General features: G+C 33.5%; 2 protein-coding genes across 3 annotated transcripts; both read right to left on the bottom strand.

Moving 5' to 3' along the window:
• Positions 1-2,681: 2,681 nt before the first annotated feature.
• Positions 2,682-5,981, bottom strand: LOC114173258 (plant intracellular Ras-group-related LRR protein 4-like). The gene is made up of 4 exons (XM_028057532.1): positions 4,826-5,981; positions 3,735-4,648; positions 3,440-3,639; positions 2,682-3,050 (listed from the first exon to the last, which is right to left on the bottom strand). The coding sequence occupies exons 1-3, from the start codon at positions 5,505-5,507 to the stop codon at positions 3,484-3,486; spliced, it is 1,752 nt and encodes a 583-aa protein (XP_027913333.1). The 5' UTR covers positions 5,508-5,981; the 3' UTR covers positions 2,682-3,050; positions 3,440-3,483.
• Positions 5,982-11,487: 5,506 nt separating this feature from the next.
• LOC114173264 (MORC family CW-type zinc finger protein 2B-like) lies at positions 11,488-22,184 on the bottom strand. Of its 2 annotated transcripts, XM_028057538.1 has the most exons (15): positions 22,043-22,184; positions 21,602-21,678; positions 21,312-21,465; positions 19,250-19,388; positions 18,761-18,980; positions 17,881-18,064; positions 17,411-17,512; positions 16,955-17,281; positions 16,795-16,878; positions 16,546-16,704; positions 15,914-15,997; positions 14,973-15,110; positions 14,521-14,633; positions 14,234-14,394; positions 11,488-11,978 (listed from the first exon to the last, which is right to left on the bottom strand). In XM_028057538.1, the coding sequence occupies exons 2-15, from the start codon at positions 21,676-21,678 to the stop codon at positions 11,911-11,913; spliced, it is 2,010 nt and encodes a 669-aa protein (XP_027913339.1). In that variant the 5' UTR covers positions 22,043-22,184; the 3' UTR covers positions 11,488-11,910. The 2 variants fall into 2 exon arrangements, with proteins under 2 accessions (XP_027913339.1, XP_027913340.1); XM_028057539.1 differs by lacking the exon at positions 16,795-16,878.
• Between the last annotated feature and the right edge of the window lie 432 nt (positions 22,185-22,616).

Below are 22,616 nucleotides of genomic sequence, written 5' to 3'. Positions count from 1 at the left end.
GGATGATGGTTTCAAACGCTGTCATTCTCAGCTCTTCAGACAATAACAAATAACTGAATGGTGAATACCAAACAAAGAAGTTCACTGTACAAACTTTATGTAATATTCTACTGTGGCCCAAGAACAGTAGTAACATGAGTACTTGGGAAAACTGAAAAGGTAAACTGGTTGGTGTGACGTTAATGAACAGAGGATGACTTCATGATCACAGAACAAAGGGGATCATTTTTAAGGTAGTGTTTTGTAGTGTGCCAATATAATTGATACATTACTTTATTCTTTAGGCCTTTAGTCAGCTATTTGATTCTTAAATTTGTGTGCATGAAAACATTATGTTGAGAGATGTCTTTAACTTTCTGCTATAAAAGTATCAAATTTTCTGCTGTTTTTAAGTTAAATCTTCGAGCTTTTTGAGGTAAAAAGGAACTGAATTAGAGTGTTTTTGGGATGGATAACTTTATTCCAATTACACGTATATTCATGTTTTCACATCATATTCTTCAGAAGATGCAGAAAAGACTATGCTATGCTTCAAAATGGATGAGAAAACGGGATCAATACAGTGTGTAAGTTTTACCAAAAAGGATGAGGTGTGAACTCAAAGGAAACATTCACGGGATTCATTGTAAAGTTGTTTCTGTTTACTTTATTTTAATAGCTTTTTCACGAAATTGCTACAGCAAAACAGTTATGAATCCGTATCAGGGTTGTTCTTGAATCACGCCAACTTTCTATTGATAGAAGCATAATATCACCATATCCAAAGACCGATTATTCTTCTGTGAAAACAAAACCAAACAGGCCACAATCTTACCATGTTATCCCTCTTAGATTAAGGACACGAACAAGTTAACAATATTAATGATGTAATCAGAAAAAAAACTATTTTTATGAAGGACAAAAAATGTATTTATTTTATTAAAATTATAATAAAAGTGTATCGGAGGATAGAGTGTATGAATATTACTCCAGCTTTTAGTTTGTTAATTAATGTCAGAAAAGTAATTGTTAGTATTGTGGCTTTATTGATTAAATAAGCATGTTGTACAAAGTGATTGAGTGATAGGGAATAAAAAAGTGATTAACAGTTATACATTTGCGTATAATCTTCTGGCAACCAACTGGGAAGATACAGGTTGAAGAAATAATCCACCTGCAACTTAATTAATTAAGACTTAAGCAAGCCTAATATTCAAAGTTCAAACTAAATAATGTTATCCACAAGCTTCTAGATCTCAATGTTTCCTATTGCATTTTAAAAAATTATTTTCTCTTTACGATCTGCTTCGTTAACTTTAAGTCTTTACAAATAACTATCATTAATATCAAATCTCTCTTTAATCTATTTTTTTCCATCTTGCATTGGAAATAAATGTAATTCAATTAGTGTAGAGAGTTGAGATAAATGACAGAAAAAAAATTGTATAATTTGCATCAAAGGGTTCATAGAGAACCCATAATAAGTATCATGTGTGATCCTGGATTTGAAGGTAGCTTCAGTCATTATCCCATAATTAAACATGTAGAAAGCAACACTGGAATATCTAACTTTGCAAGCAGTGTTGTAACTCTCAAGGGTGAGAATTTAGTCAATGAAGGCTTAGTTGAATCTGAGGTTTGCCCCACCAGTGTCTGTCATTTATCTGCTTCCAAGAAAGAATTAGTGGCACCTGTTAGGATTAGAGAAAACCTTGTTTTCCATCTTTGGTGTTATGTTCCAGATTACATCAACTTGTGGACCCTTTTCATAAACTCGTAGGTGGAAGAAACTTTCGGGAACTAAGATATTATGTTCAAGATTTATGTCAATACATGCTAATGAAACTTGACACAGTTGACAAATTGTCTCAACACTTAAATATGCTACTTTGGTGGTCTCAGAAATGAATACTATATTAAAAGAGCCATTCTTTATTTGGGTGATTTTCAATCTTCTAAAAGAGATACTTTTAATTCATCGGCTGAGAAAAATTCTTGATTAAAAAAAATCAAAATTATTTAAATTCCATTTTGTATGGTTATCGAATCATGAATACGGACGTGATGCGAGATAAACCTTTAAACAGTAATTAATCTGACCCAATTTCTGCATTCTATTAAACTATTGATCTAACTTTTTCTATTATACAATGTATTTATCAAGAAATATATTAAAAACTAAACTTTTTAATTTTAATGAGTATTCATAAAACACTGGTTAGTATGAGAAATTCTTTTGTTTTGAGCTCTGGTTATAACTTTTCCATCAATGAACTTCAATATCAGCCACAGATTGCAACCAAAATAATAGCTTCCAGAGCAAAAGTGTAGTTAGCAGTAGGTTAACACAACTTGCAAAAATCTAAAACTTGGCCACCTTTGTCTTTTATAAATTATATTGACCTGGTTTTCTGACTTTAACCCTCATTAATTTATCTCCTTGAAAGGTTATTTATGAAACATGTGTGAGTAGAATCCAGCTGCCCACGTGATTAAATGAACCAAAATGGCTGCAAAGTGATTAAATATGAAAACATGGTGTGATCATGATTTTGTATTTACCTATTTTTCAGTGTTATAATCACTTTCTTCCCATTTAAAAGTTCTACCAATGTACTGTTTAATTCATATCAGAGCGCATTAGCAACAGTAACAAAGCTAAGAAATGGTAAAAATCGGTGAAACAAGAGATTTTGTGGAAGTGGTAGAAAGGGTAACCTGTAATTCATTTAACAATAGAGTGAAGTTACAATTGTACATACATAACGATAGTACATAATCATCTTCGGTTCCTCTCCCACTGTCCATCGCTGTTTGCCTTTTGGATTGTGTACACTTCTTTCTACTTTCGAGACAACAGAATACAAATGAAATAAATAGAAAATTCAAATTATACAGGGAAAGAAAATCAGAAAATATTGAACAAGAAATCTACAATTTGTGCCGTCAAGTCAAAGCAAATTATAACTGCCTACGAAGGCTGTCAATTCATGCTTGCACGATCCATATCTCTGCATATTATTGACCGCACACTGAAGGATATATTTGTCTCTATTTTTAAATGCATATCCCTGTCACATAGGAAAATAGTAAACATCAGCAGCCATTACTTCCCTCTCCAGAAATCCAATCATGCAACAAGTATTGATCACTGAACAGGGTGTGAAGCTTGAACTGATGATAATAAGCTCATATCACTCTCTATACAAGCTCATTTTAATTATCTTCATGATTAAGCTTATCAAAATAAGTTATTTCAGATTATTCCAAGAAGTTTCTGGGTTAAATCTCTGACATGAGCACTCATATGATACGAACAAATTGATTAAATGCTTAATTAAACTGTTTTTACCCAAATGCACCCAGAATAATCGGTGGGAAACTTACCCAAAGTTAAGCCTAGAACAAATATTTCATTTTGCAGCAGATGTATGCAGAACTAGAAAACAACTCAACTTACACATGGAATCTGTTGCTTGCCAACAACGGTGTCGCTGAATGAAATCAGGTTTTCACATAATCAACCCCGTCACGCTTTCTCTTGTTAGACTTTGAAAAGAAGCAGATCTGAGCCCAACTCTTTTTCTGCTTAAGAGGCTGTGATTTAACGTCCTTCTTTTCCCTCTTCTCAACAAGCTCAGCCATGTATTGAACAACAGCCTAGGATGAACCAAGACATGGAAATTGTGATAAAGGAAACAGATTGAAATATCAAGGGAACAATATTAAACAAGAAAAACAAAAGAGGAAGTTACCTGAGCCCCCTTGTCAGCTATATCTCTTGGTGGAACTTCAAGAGGATTCTCTTCTGCTCGCAGGATGCGCAGTCGAGTGAGCATCCTAAACGAGTCAGGAAGCACACGTATCTGATTATTGCTGATATCCAATTCCTCAAGCATTTCAAGATTCCCAATGGATCTCGGTAAGTATCTCATGTCAGCAAAATTGTTGCCTATGTTCATCTTGACAAGCGAGGTGGCAAAACACAAGCTCTCGGGCACAGACTCGAGCTCATTGAAACTCACATTAAGTTCCTTGAGGTTTGTTAGAGATGACATTGTCGTAGGTAGTTGTTTGATGTTATTGTACCGAACAGACAAAATCTCGAGGCTCTGAATCTTTCCAACAGCTTCAGGCAGGGCCTTAAGCCGGTTATAGTCAAGACGAAGCTCCCTAAGGGAAGAACAATTACCAACAGAGTGAGGAAGTTCCTCTACATCATTCGTTTCCACATTCAATACTTTAAGTCTAACAAGCGATCCTAGAGTGTCGGGAAGCGCTGAAATCTGATTTGAACTCAAATCAAGCTCCTCCAGACGTATTAACCTGGTAAAAGAAGCAGGCAGAAGAGTTAACTGGTTTCCCCGCAGATCAAGATAAACCAGACTGAGAAGATTCCCAACAGAATCAGGAAGCTCCGAGATTCTATTGGAATGCAAGTCCAATCTGGTCAATGATGAAAGCCCTCCAATCGTAGCTGGTAGGGCCATAATCCGATTCTCTGACAAATCAAGAGTAACCAAACTCGACAACTTCCCTATCGAATCAGGCAGCCAATCAACCTGGTCCGCCAACTTGTTCTGCAGATTGAGATCACGAGTCCCTTTCTTCGCAGACACTTCAATTAAGCTAGCAAGCTTTATCAAACTCAACTTATCCCCATCTTGACCTGCAAAACAACATTAACAAACACGATTTCCCACACTTTCACTTCCAACGTCCAATACAAGCAACTAAATACCAAATAACAACGACAAAAACCTAGTTCTACCACTCAATAACTAAATAACAAAGCCAATAAAAACAAAATTGAACGTTGAGCAGCATATCATGTACGACCGATTACCTGCAGGAGCTGTGGGTTTTAACGATGGATTCAATATACTGGCTTTGGAAGGGATAGTGGGTTCAATTCCATACCCATTGGAGTAAAACGAGGACTTGGACTTGGACTTCTTGACGTAACTGTCATCTCGAGTGACCAATTCAGGACGTTCTTTATCTGCGTGGAACATTCTAGAAGTAGCAGCAGAAGCAGCAGCAGGGACACTGGCAGCAGGTACAGGTGGGGGCTTATCAAAACCACCAACGGAAACCGAAGCAGAAACCGAATTCATGGACAAATTCGTGGAAACCGAGGAAACGGGACCGTTAGAGTAGGATGTTTTGCGAGAAGCGGGAGCAGAGGGAGACGAAACGCACTTGGAAGCTCTCTGAATCAATTCATCGAACAGGGAATGAACGTTGTCGAGATCGAGAAGTTTGAGAGCCTCCCTCTTCTGCTCCTTGCTCTGGTAATACACGACGTTCCTCTGCATCTCTTGTAGCACCATAAAGAGCTCTTCGGGCACATCCACACCCTTGCTCTGCCGCGCTATGGCCTCAAGCCTGGCCTGGTCTTCCTTCTCGACATTGACGATCAAACCTCTGGCCACCTCCACCTCTTCAATCGAAGGACGCGGCGGCAGAGATCTATGAATCCTCATAATCTCCTCCACCACCCCATCCACCGACGTCCAACTTTCCATCTTCCCAATCCACCCCACAATTTCACAAACCTCCCCACCTCATTCCAGAGAGAGATCTGAAATCCCACAAGGAAAGGATTGTGCTTTCAGTATAAACAAAACATCTCCTATACCCTTCTCCTCTCTTCTTCTTCTTCTTCTTCTTCTTATTATTATTATTATTCTTCTTCTTCTACCTTCTTCTACTTCTTCTTCTACTTGTTCTACTTCCCTCTCTATTTTGTCTTATGCTCCACTTTTTTTTTGTTTCCTCCTTTACCCTCCTCCCTTTCCTTAAATAACAGCACGACCACACCCTCTGTCCCCGTTAACTTTGTTTTCCCCGGCCCGCGGTTTTATTAACGCCTTCGTCAAACCAGCCTCAGCCTCTATTATTTTGTTGATTCCCACCTATTTATACCCAACAAATTCAAATAAATTCATCATAATTTCCTGAGTTATCCCACGTAACAGTGACACCCAGTTATGTGATAGAAACAAAATTGTGCATATAAAAAAAAATTAATAATTTATAGGAAAGGGAAGAGGGGGGACACGTCGAAAGGTGTATCCAGCTGGCACTGGCAATGCCATAACCCTTTTCTGCGGCTAACCCAACACAAGACTGCAACTCATCACGGAACAGGTAGATACAACACTGGATTTATGGACTCGGTCACTTTTTTCCAACCCCTCTTCCCTTATTATCCTTGTTTGTTAGTGTTACCAGTGTTGTGTTCATGGCCCTCTCTCAAACTCTGGATCAATGCTTGACATGATGTGATATGATAGTCGTCCCATGATCTCCATGGATCTGTGATTCACCCTCACGTGCTCTGCCATTACCTGTCCCCTTAACTTCAGGCGAACCCCGTGTACATGTTACCATCTTCCTCCTACACCTATTTAGTATCTACATAACCAACCAACCACCATAATGCATCATCATCATCCTCATCCACTCTTCTCTTTTACCCCTTCTGTAAATAAATTCCTTTTCTTCTCCAATTTTTCACCTTTCCATTCCCTACATAATCAAATCCAAACTTACCTGTTCAACACTATTCAAAGTTTACATTTTTTCTTCCATCACACTTGCTTCAAAATAGCCACAATATAGTTATTTAGCCAAACAGTGTGTATTAAACGCGCATTTGCAGAGTTGGTGAAAGCGACGTGCTTTTTAATTAGTTCAATTTTTTTTTCTTAGTAAAGGTGGAATCTTCCGCGAACACGCACGTTATTTGTAGTGAAGCTTAAGCACTGTTAGTGTATTTTTGGATCTGTGATGGTGAACCACCTCACAACTCTTTTTCATTCCTTATGGGTAAAATTAATCTGATTTACCCTCTTATGAATGAGCTAAAAGAATACACGACTTCACTTGATCTATTATTGAGTTAAGTATGTTGACTTACCAACTGGTTAACCTAATTTAGAAAATTAAATAAATAGTATAACTTTTTTTTTTTAAAATGCCTTCAACCAGCTCAATCCACAAGTTCTAATTTTTGGAACAAGTTGTTATAAGACATCAACAGTTGCAAAAACTGGATGCTGCTAAAAGATTAAAATTTGAGGAATTTAAGGTTATTTGTTTGGAAGTACATTTAAAATACCAAACTTGCAATTCCTTCCAACGGATCCAAACCTTCCAGAAGAAATTCCTTCATCATGAACCGACCTACGCCATTTTTTTTATCACACGTCACTTTTGATCTTCTGTGTCTTAAAAGCTTAAAAGAAAAAAATGAAGGGAAAGAAACAGAAAAAAGGACCACCAAAAACTAGCAAATTCTAGAACATAACTATATTAAGAAAAGTTACTTATGTAAGATGATGAAAAAGTGAAGATGTGAAGGAGAGAGAAAAGATGGGTGTTTTAGAAATATAAAAGTTTATTTCAAACAACTTTTGAGATTATTTTCAGTTTACGTAGAATTATTTAGTCTGATATTGATATCAGTAAAAAAAAAATTCATCTTAGTCAAACTGATAATATTTCAACTTAAATTAAGTTAATAAGAAACTACAAAAAATGAAGTATATTTTTTTAAGTAAAATTTGAAATTTTCTAAATTTGAATGAATCTAATTACTTTGATAAATTTTAAAATATCAATTTTTAAAGATTTCATATCCAAATAATATACTTTTGTAATTCAAAAATTTAAATTCTCTAAACAATGAATTATTCTCTTAAAATTTCCTCCTCTAGACCTGTGTAATATTATTATTAGAAAAATACGATGCAATGTCACAAAATTCGAAAATTTTTCTTTCTAATTACGGAATGGAAATGAAAATGCGAGTATTCCTAACATTTCTGTGCATAATGAAATAAAGCATGAAAATATGAAAAAACACACACAAGCTCATTATAGTTAGCCTTGTAGATCTCATCAATTACTTCTTCCATACGTTTAGCTTGGTCCTCCAACTGGAACACTGAAACCTCGTTTTCCTTCTCCTACTCTTTACACGCCATCTTCTTTATAACATTTTTATTTCTTGTGCTAACCATCACCTGCAACAAAAACCTTAGTAAAGAATGGTGGTGAAGATGAAATGGACAGACCCACAATGAAAATATGATGTTTGAATTGTTATGTTCTTGAGGAAAAAGAATTGCATCTTAACTAGACTATAATTTTTTATTTAACAGTAAGTGTTTCCTTAACAACTAGATTCTAATATCACTTTTAGTCTAATTGTAAGTGTTCGATCCCCTTAACAATCAAATTCTAATATTATTGTTGGGTTGACTTTTTAGAGAAAAAATCACCTAAGAGATATAACATCAATGAAACATGAGTTAAACTCACACATAAGAAATTAGCATTACTTTATACTTAAAATCTTAAAATGGTAGATTTATGTGTCTTGGTCTTTATACGTGTTCAATTTTTTTAATGTAAAACTTAGATGCTCGATATGTATAAACCTTAATAGTAGTTTTTGGGATTAAGGTTCGTATAGGTCCTCCTCGAATCCGACCATCACTTCCAACCACCAAAACCCTCAGCTCACTCTTTTTGTTCTTTTCACGGTTTCTTGGCCAAACAATGTTATCTTCTATTGACGAAATATCGAAATTTCGCTGCATGTGAATTGGTGATTGCTGAAATCAAATTCAACGTGTTGTTAGGACACGATCACGTCATAGAAAAAAGAAAAGGAGCCTACACAAAAGTTGCAGTTGAAGTGTATGTTAAAATGTTAATGACCAGTGAAATAATGTAGAAAATAGAGTAAGAATATTTGTAAAGAGTAGAGAAAGAAAAGTGAAGAGAGAGTCGTAAAACAGTGTTTGGTACGGGATGCTCATGTGGATTGGCAAGTTCAATGTATCATACTTTTTACCAATCGCTCCCAATATAAAAATCTCACCTTCTGCACCATATGGTAATAATTCCTCTAGAATGTCCTCAAAAAGCAAAAATAAATTATATAGTTGGTCTGAAGCTTTGTCATTCTATATTCATACAAGCATCAAATTTGAAACACAAATATTAAATGATTTTTTTTTTTTAAATAGACTCTATCGTTCTCCAACTATTATTTTGTTACAAAAAATCAAATGTTAAAACATATACGTCTCAAACGTATAATAATTCGATAATAATTCAGTAGCCTTAAACTAATATAACTAACTAATAATAAATTTTTTTAAAATAAATTTATTCACTTATGAGATGAAATTTAAACTCGAATTCTAATCCATATATGAGACTTCATAATAGATTCATACGTGGTACTTATGAATTAGGTTAGAAAAATTGTGAAAAGAATGAAAAATGATAGTAGTAATAATGACCTGCCAGAAAGAATTCTTTATTCCTGAAAAAGTATAAATAAATTCTTATCATAGAACCTTCATTACTGCAACTAACAGTCATTGTACTTCTACGAATGTTCAATTAACGATTTTCTACTTGTGAACACATAAGCCAAAGGAATTGCTTTCACGAGCTTGAAGAAAAGTAACACGAACATGTTTTTGACTAGTATCTCCGTAAAAAAAAAATCTTTATAAGTTAAAATTAATTTTATATGAATAAGTTACAAATAAAAATTTAAAAATTTATAAGAGAAAGTTTCTGCAAAATGAAACAAATTTATTTTGTGTATCCAAGCATAGCAACAAAACAAAAAACTTTTTTCAAACCATATAAATGCTTAAAATTTAAATGTGTACAAGATTGTGTGTGTATGAAGCTTCTATAAAGTAAACTGATCTTGAAAATTAAAAAATAAAAATAAAGCAAAAAAACACCGATGCATGCATGCACTCACCCAACCAAAGGCTGTGGCGGTATATATCATCAATCATTTCCATAGCTGCCGGAATCCTTGAATTGCTGCTGCCGGCGGATGAAGTTAACGGCGGAGGAACCTCATCACTCGACGGTGCCATCTTATGATTCAATATTTTTCACTCTGAAATATCCGAAGGACTATTTGTATTGTTCTTTTTTATAGAAGCAAATCAACCGTTACTTTTTGTTCTTATTTTATGTTTTATCTCTTTGGTTAAAAGTATATATTCAAAAGAGGAAAATATTAACCATTTAAAGATATATCGCTACGGAGAAGAATTTTATTTACAGAAATGTTAAATCAATTAAGGAGAAACGATTATAAGTAAATGTCATAATTGAAACACGTAAATAATTTAAATGTTTGCTGATTCTATGAAATATTAAAATTAGTGATTCACTAGAACCATCAACGGTAGTTTACAAAAACTCCTATGCAAGATACAAGATTCTCTTGAACAAAACACTTCAAGATACAAAAGAAAACTTACAAGCCAATGACTACAATCAATTACCCAAAAACCCACCAACTTTTTTAGCCAATACAAACTTAAAAAAAGATCAAAAGATAACAAGAAAATTTATCACTTCATTGTGACTAATATTACATGACAAAATCATCTAGAGCCTTGAAGAACCTCAACCTTCTTGGACTTGAAAGATTTTGATCTCAGCTCTCTTAAAAATGCACTCTTTACACATTTTTTTAGAAAACCTTTCCTTTTGAAAGCCTTTCTGTTCTTTTAAAATAGTAATCAAATGCAAAATTTGTTGCAACTACGATTAATGGATTATATTTGTTCAAAATTCATTTCCAAAGTTCATATGTTACCATCTATTAGATACTTAACCTAATCAATTAAGTGCGATAGAGAAGATGGTTTTCACAAAAACACAACCGTAATTGATTAGATACAGGCTTCGATTACGAGAGGATGACTTTTAAAAACACAACCTAATCTTTTAGATACTACGTTTAATCGATTAAATGTGAAGTCTTATTCTACATGGTTTCCTCTGTATTAAAATAATTATTAAATGCGAAAATTGTCCTATTTTAAAGTTTTGATAAATTAATGAAGATGTGATTATCCAATTAAAAACAAATTGTCTGAAGGCTTTATCTAGTTTAGTTTGAGTTATGAAAAACATGTTTATCTTTCAATGCCAATAAGAAAAAGGTTCTTTGACAAAGCTTTAGAATTATGACTAAATACCTAGGACATCATCCCTTCAACTCTTCCTTTGACCTTGATTGATCTAACAACAATGATAATAATACATTTTTTATATTTATTTGAAAAGAATTGTCTATTAGGTCAAATAGTCTTCTTTAATGGTCTAACAACTAACTTGATCGTATGTAGGCATTTCATAGATCCCATCAATTTGTTTGACCTATTCACGACCACGTTCATGATATTCTTTAATATTAGCGAATTAAACTTTTAAGTTTTGATTTATTTTTAAGTAAACTTGCGAAAACTGTTTATAATCACTTGCTTATTATACCTAGTTGGTTGCTAATGGTCAATATTATAAAAATACATCAAGATGAATTCCATGATTTCATTTGACAAAACAAAACATTAATAGAAAAGAAAAAAATAAACCAACTTCTCATAATCTAAAACTAATCTACGAACAATTTAAAACTAGAAATCTAAAGAAATCATATAAAAAGATTAGAAAAATAATTTATAAATAACTTTTTAGTTTCCTCTTAGAAGTATCCATGAAAAACATCTGCTACACATATCCGAAATATTGGTGAATAGACCCAACTTGTGATAGAGAGATTTATATGAATCATTTGCATGCTGGAAATGTAATTTACATGACCCATACAGCAGAAATTCAGAAAAGTAGAGAAGATACTGCATCCCTGTTTCCAGAAATTTTCAGACGTCAAAACTTGAACTAGGGTAGAATGGAGACTATGTCCTTCCATCAAAACCTGAGGCAATTCTAATCCCAAATGCTCTGATACCCTCCGCCCCACAAAAAATAAAGAAGTTTGTGTTGTGAGCTTATCCTATCTAAGGTTAGTTGGAGTTCTAACATCCTACTGTTTTCGTATTCATCCAAAACAAAATCCTACTGTTTTCATAGCCCCTTTCTCAACCGCTTTAATGCTGGAAATTTGGCATCCTTAGAATTGATTAATTTATCATCTGCGAGTGGAGGGTATAGCAAGAATTAGAAACGAAAATAAAGGAGTGTTCCCCTCTGAAGTAACACATTAGACCAGTATAACAGGTCAAGATACTGAAGGTTACAGAAAAATGGTTGTAAAAGTAACAAAGGAACTAAATATGCAGTAATGTTGTGATCATAATTAAATTTCCTAATAAATATATTTTTATACAGTTATATACAAGATCAGTAATTGACATGTATCACGAACAAGGCAACAAAATACCATTGGTCGCTTAAACTGTGTAGAATAGAAACACAGAATTAAGTCTAACAGAATAAGGATAGAGATAATTAATTTTAACAATAAGATAATGTATAATCTTTATTAAAATTGTATCATTTCATGTGTTGAACGAATTTAATTTATATGCTATATAATAATAGTTTACTTTAATGTCACAAAATGAATCAGGTTTTGGTTACATGTAATGCAATATTTTCAATTTTTTAAAATTTGATAGATTTGTATATAATTGTGTTATTTGTTATTATTTTATTCTTATAGATTTGTTTCATTAACTATTAAACCTAACAAGAAGATTCTTTTTATACGTGGGATGTGTCACATCCAGACCTAATTAATAGATGTGGTTAAATTTGGACCACGCTTAACAAGTTAAATAACAATGAACAAAAAGAATCAAAGGTTGAATCATATCTCAACATAACCTAGAGTATGTTGTTAAACAAATATGCATTACGACATATAACCTAAAGAATAAGTATATTGAATACTATAAATTCATGTATATAACTTCAATTAATCATTTTGAACAAACTGTGTTGAATTTAGCTCAGTCAGCCCTAGACCAAATTTCGTTGTATTCGGCCGAGTTAACCCTGACCTAAATTTGACAACATTGGGCTGAGTCGGCCCCTGGTTGTATTCGACCAAGTCGACCGCAACCAAAATTTGCTTGTATTCAGCCTAGTCAACTCAGGCAATAATTCAGTCAGATTCAATCGAGTCGACCCTGATAGAAATTTGGTCGAGTCGGCCCCTGGCCAAAATTTGGCAGTATTTTGCCGAGTTGACCCTGGACAAAATTTGGCCATTTCGACCGAGCTGGTTGTGACTGAAATTAGCAGTATTCAGCCGAGTCAACCTCGGCCAAAATTCAGTTGATCGAAATTTGGTTGTATGCAGCTGAGTGAGCCCCAAACGAAATTGGCCATATTCAACCAAGTCAGTCGTGACCAAAATTTGGTCATATTCAGTTGAGTCAGCCCCAACGAATTGACTCAAGTCATCCTTAACCAAAATTTGGCCAAGTAGGCCTTGGTCCAGATTTGGCCATATTTGGTCGAGTCAACCTTTGCCGAAATTTGGCCGTATTAGGCTAAGTCGGCCCAAGCAGGAATTCAGCCAAATCCAGTAAAGCCGATCCCAATCAATTTTTTGTTGAGTTGACCTTGGCTGTATTCGACAAAGTTGTCCCTGGTCGAAATTCGTTAGTATGCGGCCAAATTCTACCAAGTCGGGCTTGATCAAAATTCGAACATATTCGACCGAGTCAACCTCGGCCGAAATTCGTTAGAATTTGATCAAGTAGCCAAAATTCGATCGAATTCGAACAAGTCAGCCCAGACCAAAATTCAACTGAGTTAGCCACGACCGAAAGTCAAACAAGTTGATCCCATGTTGAAATTCGGCCGAGTTGGTTCCTACAAAAGTTCGGTCAAATTTGATCATGTCAGCCCTAAGAACACAAGTTTTTTAGAAAATTCAATTTAAATTTATTTTATAAAAAATGGATTTTGAATTTTGAACTTGATCCAAATATTTGGATATGGATTTTAAAGAAATCCAAACTAGTTCTACTAAAAAAATGAATTTGGATCGAAAAGCTAATCCTACCAATTATTTGGATATAAATGGATGTGGATTGGATCATTAAAAATTCAATCTATGATTACTCCTAAGACAAAGTAAAATATATGCACAACATATATGCATATTGGTAACAATTATCCTTCTATGTAGTTACTTCGCACAATATATCAATTTCTATTGTAGCAATTATTTCCAAATTTATATGTTAATTCATAATTGTATGTTGATATATCTGTTCCCAATCACATTTCAGTAAAACTAAAATCATGATCTGATAAAAAATGATATAATATTTATGCTTCCTGATTTTTCTCCCTGATTGCTTGCACCAAAAAAAAAAATCTTTAAGAATAATGGGCGTATGATTTCGTTCTTTATTCTGGTATATAGCCTAACCTGTGCCAGAGGTTTTCGTAACACCTTCCAACTTTTTATAGTTGGAATCCTTCAACAAGCAAGCATAGCCCGACCTCTTTGTGGAAACATTAACTATGCCAGGCGCCATCTGCTGTTCAGAATCTGAACATTGACCTTTGAAAGGCTCCATAAAACAAAACCTGAAATAGCAAGCAGAAATCATAAATGATTATATTCTAACACAACAAATGCAAACAAACTCTTTTTGTTTCACTCCAATTTACAAGTAACATCAGACTTTTTGTGTGAAATATCTCTTGACATACCATTGCAAAGGCAATTTTCTGCTATCAAAATTTGTAGGTAATATTCTCCACTTTCTGCACTTGTCACATTGAACCCACTCATGATCAGGTTTGAAGACACAGTTATCTTTGTTCTACAAAAGTAATAAAATTAACAGTTAGTATAAGACCCAGGGTATGAAGAGACGCATGTCAAAATTCTGATTTTTGTCATGCAAGTACAGAAGTGAAAATCTACTTCATCTAAACCTGTTTAATCACACGTAACAATATTGGAATCAACGTCTTACAAAGAGAAACAAGTAAATTCTTCCGACACATCTCATGTAAAGTGGACATTGTAAAATTTAAATTGAATACTTTTACCAAATTCAATTAAATGGAACCACCTCGGATGATGGCTTATTTTGGTATAATAACAAGAACTTCAAAAAGAACGGTAGTTTTGGTAGAATTTAAAAAAAAAGGTTTACCAACTCAAGAGCATCAAAATTGTTGTCCCAGTATTCATCTACTTTTCTACCCAGCCACTGCTCAAGACATGCATATTGTTCTGAGTCTTGGAATCCCTGCTTGTTATTATGTACCCACACCCGACCATCCTCGTCATCCTATGGAAAAAGAAAGAAAAAAGTACAAGAATTTAGGGGTTGTACAGAGCGAGAAAAATTCTACTGAAAATAAATAATTCGTTGAACAATTGATTGCAATGACATAACAAGTTTAAACAAAATTTAAAAACCGATCATCAGAAAAAGATCCACAGGAAAACTTGGCTTGTTTAATTATCAAAGGATCATTCAAATTGTGTAAAGACAAGCTAGATTTTTAATAATCCGTTAGAAAAGATGCACAACACTGATAAAGTTAACGAGAACATAAATTTAACTTGTCACGCTTTCCCAGAAGAAACCACAAGTCATGAAGCAATTCATCTTATCCACATAAGAAAGAAAAAGAGTAATTATATTTTAGCAACATTATATTAGTGCATATAAAAGCCCAAGTCCAAAAGCATGAATTTTCAAAAACATTTCTTTGCCAAATTGGTCACCCCACAAGCTTTTCAAGTTAGGGTGAGAAGTGACCAACAGTAACATTTTGACCTGTAACTCAAGAAATTGCAAAGCACTGTCATCATATGGCAAGATTGTACAAACACAAATATATTTGTCAAATAAATGGAACACAAAAAGTTCCAACACATCTTTCTAAACACTTTCATTAAGTGAAATTCATGTAGAAATTGAACTCCACCAAATACTAATGTTTGTAAGATTGCATTGCCAACTCCTCAAATGAATGAATCAAACCAAGAAGCAAGCATACATATTCAAATAAGGTTACACCTGGAGTAGAAGCAAACCAATAAGAAAAAAGACATTCTTTAACAAAATGAAATCGGAAAAAATACCATTAAATTGGTCACATCAACAACACCAATTACACCCCGACCAACATCTGCACTATGAGCCATTCCACCCACTCTCTTGTAAGCCTGAGAAAAACAAAAAAATTTAGGCTTACTTACGAAAAGTATTCAAGTTAAGCATACATAGTTAACTCCATCATAATGCAAGGATTCACCTACTAAGAGTTCATCCAAAGCAAAATGTTGCCTTTCTTTGATTACTAAAACTAAGAGTGCATTGCACGACAAAGCTCTTACAAAGGATTTCTTAAGCACAACGCAGAAGCAAATATAATGACTAAAAGTTCTACATGATGAAGATTATATATAACACAAAGACCAAGCAAACCCACAATATATTGCATGTTTGTACTGAGATGTCTACACGGAGACCAGTTATGAATGTGAACATATGAAACTCATGAGGGAAAGAATACACAGAAAGTATTAACTACAAGAGGATTTTAGGACAACAGCATCTAACTCTCTCCATTATCTCAGATTTGAAAAATCGAAATTCCTATCAGTACAAGGACATTACAATACCCGAGAATCCAAGACCTCCATATTTTAGGGTATTCTATGACTATTTTAATGCCTATTAATCAACGATAGCAAACAAGCCAACTCTTCACCTCAATTAGGCGACCATGCCAATATAAAAACATTCCACAGTTTGCCCGCTCCCACTCTAATTGACTAAATCCAAGAATTAATTCAACTGGCCTTCTCAAGATGTCACCAGTTTCAATAACAGTTTGAGTAAGGAATTTTGATAATGGTCGACTTTTAACCTGAGAAAAAACAAAAAGCAAAACAATTAGATAATAGACTTGGAAGGCTGCTCCCCAAACAAACAAATTGGAACACATGAATGTTATTACCAATGTTCTTTGTACACTTATCTTCATTCGAGGAACTAAAAATATAATTTCTAAATAAGCTCGTAGTGAGTAATCAAATGGTACCTGCAGACAATAGAAAATATGACAAAAGCAACATATCATCAGCTGACAATATCATTAGTAAAAGAGATGCCAAAACCTTTTGACTAATCTGGCCTGGACGAGAACGAGTCCTCTTGCTGCGGATAAGAATGTCACCTTGGTGAAAAGAACTCCCACCTTTCAGTCCATCATGCCATTCTAAACAATACTTTGATCCCCATTCATCCAAGTTCCATATGTATATTTGTGTTCCTGTACCGGTACCAAACAAGGCTGCCTTTTCACCAATAAGATACTTGTTAAATGGTGAAAAATCCTTAATAGCTTTCAAATTGTATTTTGCCAAAGCTTCAGACTGCATACGTAGGTCAACCTCCATACGTTGTCCTTGTCGACAATAGGTAACTATGGGAATTTCAATATTCTGCACTCAAATAAATATTTAAGCAGAATAAAATTAAAAGAATTGGATTAACTTCTGGAGTAGTCAATTAATTCCAATCAACATAGAGTATATTTAACGGGTCAACTTTTTTAATATGCTGTAACTTACATCTTTGCCTTCATTCAATGATTGTGAAAGAAAAGCTAGAGATCTGGAAGTAGTTGTTTGTGTTAGAACCAGAACATCTCTCCCAAGCCTCATTGCTCCTGTCTATAGAAGAAAGGCAAAAAGAACAACACTTCAGAATTCACAGAAGCAAGAACAAATAACTGAGTTTGAAAAGATATTATAATTTATATTTTCATCCAAATTAGCATGGAACCGAAAGCATGTCAGTTCATCCAATAAAATACATCAAAGGAAAACACCAGTAGTTAACCTAGACAAACCCCAGATACTAAAGATAGAAGTGATTTACCCAATCCTATCCTAAAAAAACATTAGCTAACCTAGTTATCCATACAGACATGAAAGAAAGAAGCAATTTATCCAATCTTGTGTCATAGAAGACCAAATATAAGTTACAGAGTACATAAATCCCATAGCAGAAAGAAAAAGAAAATAAGAGAGAAAACTACTTTAAATCCAACACCAAATTTGCCAATGTGGTCCTTGTCAACTTTATCAGATTGCTTATGTCCAAAAGATACCATTTTCAAAATCTCATCATGGTTCATCCCTTGACCATCATCAATAAGACACAGCATCGGAACATCCTTCCCAGATTTCTTCAACTGGATGATATCTACAAAAATGTCCATTCTGCACCATCAAAGATAAATCAATTATAATAAGTACAATTTGAGGAGACTTAAGAAAAATAAAAGAGACAATATATTTTAGAGAACTTGAATAACCTCTTAAGCAACATAAACACAAACACCTTGCACTCATTAAAAGTATAACATGAACTCTTATCATTGATGTCTACACCTTTTTACTTTCTACAGAAAGTTAAGAAACATAGATAAACATAAGTAACTATATGTATGTCATTCACCTTTTACCAAAACATTTGAAGCAGACACTCAATATCTTCTTCAAAAGGGTGAGAAATAAAGAAATGCAGAATCCACAGTCTTAATTAGTTCTACTATATGTTTTTGGTATTTATAACTTCACCTAAGGAAGAAGAGAGAAACAAAAGCCAAAATCCAAACCCCAGGCCAAGCACCAAATAATCTAAATAACATAATCTTCTTTTGCCTTAACTCAACTGTTTGAAAATTCAGGAAAAAAAAAAAAAAAAACCATTAGTCTTTCTTAGCATCTTATACATCAAACCAAAAGCAACAATAGAATCTTGAATTCCTATATTGCCTATTCACATTCAAGTCATTATACCTATTTCAAGAAATTAAATAAACATGGAAAAATAGAGTAAATTAAAGATCACAAACAGTACGTTTACATGTAAAGGATGATATAACAGAACAGGAAAAAAAACATAAAACCTACTTAGCTGCTTTGGCGTCCTTGGAATTATCAACAAGCTCAGCTATTCCTCCAAAAATCCATCCAGAATGAGCCTGGCCAAGAGTTTTCAGGTAACTTGGGTCTGCCCGTATGAAATTTTTTAGAGGGACTCGAGATTGAAATTCGTTGCGAGTTTCTTCAGCTCGCGAAAACTTAAGACCTTCAGCTGTATTTGGTCCAACGCATTCCTCTAAGTGTGAACCTGCTAAGGAAGTTATGTTCAGTTGTGTCATAAGAGGTAGTAACTAAAATAAAGCATTCCATTGTCTTTGTTCCTATGTGTAAAACAATTCCAAAATCCAAGCTAGATAATCCAGAGATACAAATATGATTCCCCTTTTCAAAGCATTAGTTATTTCTATCCATTGGTGTTATTTTGTGTATGCACATTGCATAACAATTATGCAATGTTTTTGTACAATTAAGCATTGACTGTTGAGAACAAAAATCAGTCTTGCAAAGAAGGAACACCTGATTCACAATCCCTTGGACGATTATCTACAGAACCTGTATTATCTATATTATATGCAACGTTGACTGGGCTTGATGTTGAAACTGACGCAGGAGGTAGAATGTAAAACTGGTACTGCTCAAAGTTTATAAGAGCAACCTGCAAAAGATAACGTGTTTGTGATTCTTCATTTAACTGCTCAAAATAACATAGCTAAATAATGACAAAATATTCTCTTTGTTTGCTCAATTCATTGATCCTGGATATGTCATAAATGTTAGAGGAAACTTAGTACAGGGCCTTGATCACTTAGTGAAACAGGTACAGCAAAAAAAGAAAATAAAATTAATACGAAAAATGAAAGACCAACCACAATCCTTTCTAATATAAGATTAAAACATCTTTTAAAATAGTAAGGCTGGCACAACAATAAAGTTGTGGCTAAGTGGCCGGATGGTCGTGGCTTTCAATCTTGAAACAACCTCTTTTCAAATGCAAGGGTAAGACTGTGTACAATGACCTTACCCCTATACCTTAGCATAGAAAGGAGCACTTCATAAGGGATCAGTCAGTAAAGGGAAGTTGGAGTTAACAAAGCCTCTTAAGGTTGACAAATTCAAGTTTATTAGGAAGATGATAAGATAGTCCATTGCTAATTTGAATTAAGGGAGAGTGTTGTAGATAATTCCCTTAGCGTTGTATGTTAGTAAGGTAGTTAGTGGGTTGTCAACTAATTTCTCGTAATAGTATAGTGCTATAAATAATAATGATGTATTGTGATACATGTATGTTTGAGATATAAATTTAATATTCAAAACCCATATCTCTTGCTCTCTTCCCATTCTTCTTTTTTGCTTTTGTGAGTGTGTGTTCTAACAACAGGTATCAGAGTCAATAGTTCATAGTGATTGACTTAAACAAATATAATATGTCAATGGTGGATCCTAGTTAGTGAGTAAATAATCACCTATATCATCTTGGCAATGAATCTAAGCAGGTGCTATTGAGGTGAACAACAATGCAAATAAGAGTGACCTTTAAATACTCATAGACAAGCAAGAGCTACCTTTGGAAGGGACTCACACTTTAAGGGGGGCATTTGTTAGAGTTCATATATGAGTTGAAGTCTCATATAGTGTAGAAATGGACGAGTTGGGCATTTTACAAGTAAGAAAGACCAACAAACCTATTATCTTAAGGTTTTGAGTTGAGTGTTATGTCATGTTCTCTTATTTAGTTGGCTTGTGGTTCACTATTAAATATCTCCTTGTTTTTCCCCTTCGAGTTTTCCAACATAGGTGTAAAAATATAATTTTATTGTTGAATTAGTTTTATTTTAAAATATTTATATAAAAGTAATTGTTTGCATAACGACTTGTTCCTGATATGTATTTATGTGCACATATATATAATTGCTTGTAAAGGTAACAAATAATAAAAGTAATTGTTATGAAACCAAATAAATTTTTGACTAATATAATATTTTTAATTGAATCATCATTATTATATTATTATATTATAAGTTTGTCAAATTAAAAACTCACTCTTTTTCTTTTAATGAAAATTATAAATTAAATAAATCATGATATTAGTGTCTAATTTGAATTGTAAAGTTATTCCCATTTTACATTATTCTTGTACTACATTCAATAGGCAATAAAAAAAGTACAAAAGAAAAACTCAACTTAAGGAGTGAAGGCAACGCATGCATAAGACTAGGGCATTGTTGTTTACTAAATGATAGAAATATAAAATGTCATGTACTGGAATTTAGATAGATAGTTCAGTGTAAAAGGTTTTGCTTGAGCCATAACTAAACTTCTCATTATGAGTTTTATAAAGCTCCGTATCTTTTAGCTTTTTTCTCCTTAAAAAACTACTAATATTTTTAAGAACTTATATCAAAAACTGTTTGAGCCACCTACCATTTTGAAGGAGAAAAAAAAGTAAAAAATAGATTGTGCCACACATATCCTTAGTATCGAAGCAAGTGAGCAAACATAAATATGCTAGAGCATAAATAAAAACAACTACAGATAAAATAGAAAGAGTTTGACATAGAAAAAACAGAGAGCATCATACCTTGTCATTTTTACATAGGTAATTCAAAAAGTTCCCCCACTCAGACTTTTCGTGTAAATTATTTGGGACCGGAGTTAGTGAAAATTGGGGAAATTCAGAAAGACTATTTATCTTCTTTTTTGAAATTTCACATGTTAAGCTCAACTCCTGTGGCCTGCAAATATTTTTAGATCAAACTATCACACACCATAAACTTCATTTACCTTATCAATAACAGCTAACAAAAAATTTTCTGAAGTATTTTTAAAATTAATAAATAGAATATAACTGAATAAGAATAAAAACCATACAATTCGATCGGCGGGTCCAGGCACCTCGTGGTGCATATCATTTTTTTATCTTTCTTCAGAACAAGGAACATGACCATCTGCATAAATGTCAATAAAATAACAATAGTGACAATAAAAAAACTATACTGCACAATATGCTTTTAAAAAACCAAAATTTCAAAAGGCTAGGATTACAACCGGTCCTTTTTATCCATCCAAAATACTAAAAAACAAATGCACCTCTTTGAGCAAGACAAATTTCCCTATCACACAGTAGGGACAACCACTGCAATCATCTTAGGTCATGAAACCCCCAAACTCACATGCACACCTCCGTTCAACTTCCAAAATACAAAATACAAATACACACAAAATGCGATGAACTCAAACGAAAATATGCAACACACAACACGAGCTCCAAAAAGATTGAAACCCGGGCAACAAAAAACTGAAACAACTTACACATGCAGCGATTGCAAGACCAAAAGATAAAGCAACGTGCTGACTAGGTAGAGAAAAACTGGAATACGAAAATACGGAAGAGACTAGCGGTTACTTGGGAGTTACACTGAGAGTGGAGTGGGCTGATGAAGGGACACGCAGCAACTTAAATTATAAAAACCGCATTATTTGAATCCTTGTGCTGTATGTGTTTCCGTCTTGGTAAACGTACAAAAACTTAATTCTTGCTGTTTAGTTAAAACAGAACAAAAAGATAAATAAATAAATAAAATGTATATCTCACACCTTTTTCATTTCGAGTCAAATTGATACACATAAATAACAATTTTTACTTTTAACATTTAGGCATTTATTTTGTTTGTATTATTTTGATGGGCTTTTCAATCCGAGATGGGTTAAACACCGATAATATTTTTTCTATAATTTTTGAGTTTTTTTTCCTCCATTCCAATTATTACTAAGATTTATATAATAAATTTAAGATTCTGAAAAATTATAACACTTAGAAAAATAATTAAATAAATATTTTAAGTAAAAGATAAATTAATTTATTAATATTTATTTTAAAATATTT

Source organism: Vigna unguiculata, chromosome 2 (genome assembly GCF_004118075.2).
Source record: "Vigna unguiculata cultivar IT97K-499-35 chromosome 2, ASM411807v1, whole genome shotgun sequence".
In the NCBI taxonomy this organism is placed as follows: Eukaryota; Viridiplantae; Streptophyta; class Magnoliopsida; order Fabales; family Fabaceae; genus Vigna; species Vigna unguiculata.
The sequence above is the reverse complement of the archived record's forward strand: the minus strand, read 5'-3'. Positions and strand labels throughout refer to the sequence as shown.

What these genes read in the sequence shown, in the direction of transcription:
- LOC114173264 (XM_028057538.1), bottom strand. Translation starts at nt 21,678, where the DNA reads ATGGTCATGTTCCTTGTTCTGAAGAAAGATAAAAAAATGATATGCACC. An exon ending in CATTGAATGAAGGCAAAGAT is followed by an intron (nt 17,282 to 17,410) that starts GTAAGTTACAGC and finishes ATTTGAGTGCAG; the next exon opens with AATATTGAAATTCCCATAGT. An exon ending in AGAAAATTGCCTTTGCAATG is followed by an intron (nt 14,395 to 14,520) that starts GTATGTCAAGAG and finishes TTGCTATTTCAG; the next exon opens with GTTTTGTTTTATGGAGCCTT.
- LOC114173258 (XM_028057532.1), bottom strand. Translation starts at nt 5,507, where the DNA reads ATGGAAAGTTGGACGTCGGTGGATGGGGTGGTGGAGGAGATTATGAGG. An exon ending in AAAACCCACAGCTCCTGCAG is followed by an intron (nt 4,649 to 4,825) that starts GTAATCGGTCGT and finishes GTTGTTTTGCAG; the next exon opens with GTCAAGATGGGGATAAGTTG. An exon ending in TAGCTGACAAGGGGGCTCAG is followed by an intron (nt 3,640 to 3,734) that starts GTAACTTCCTCT and finishes GGTTCATCCTAG; the next exon opens with GCTGTTGTTCAATACATGGC.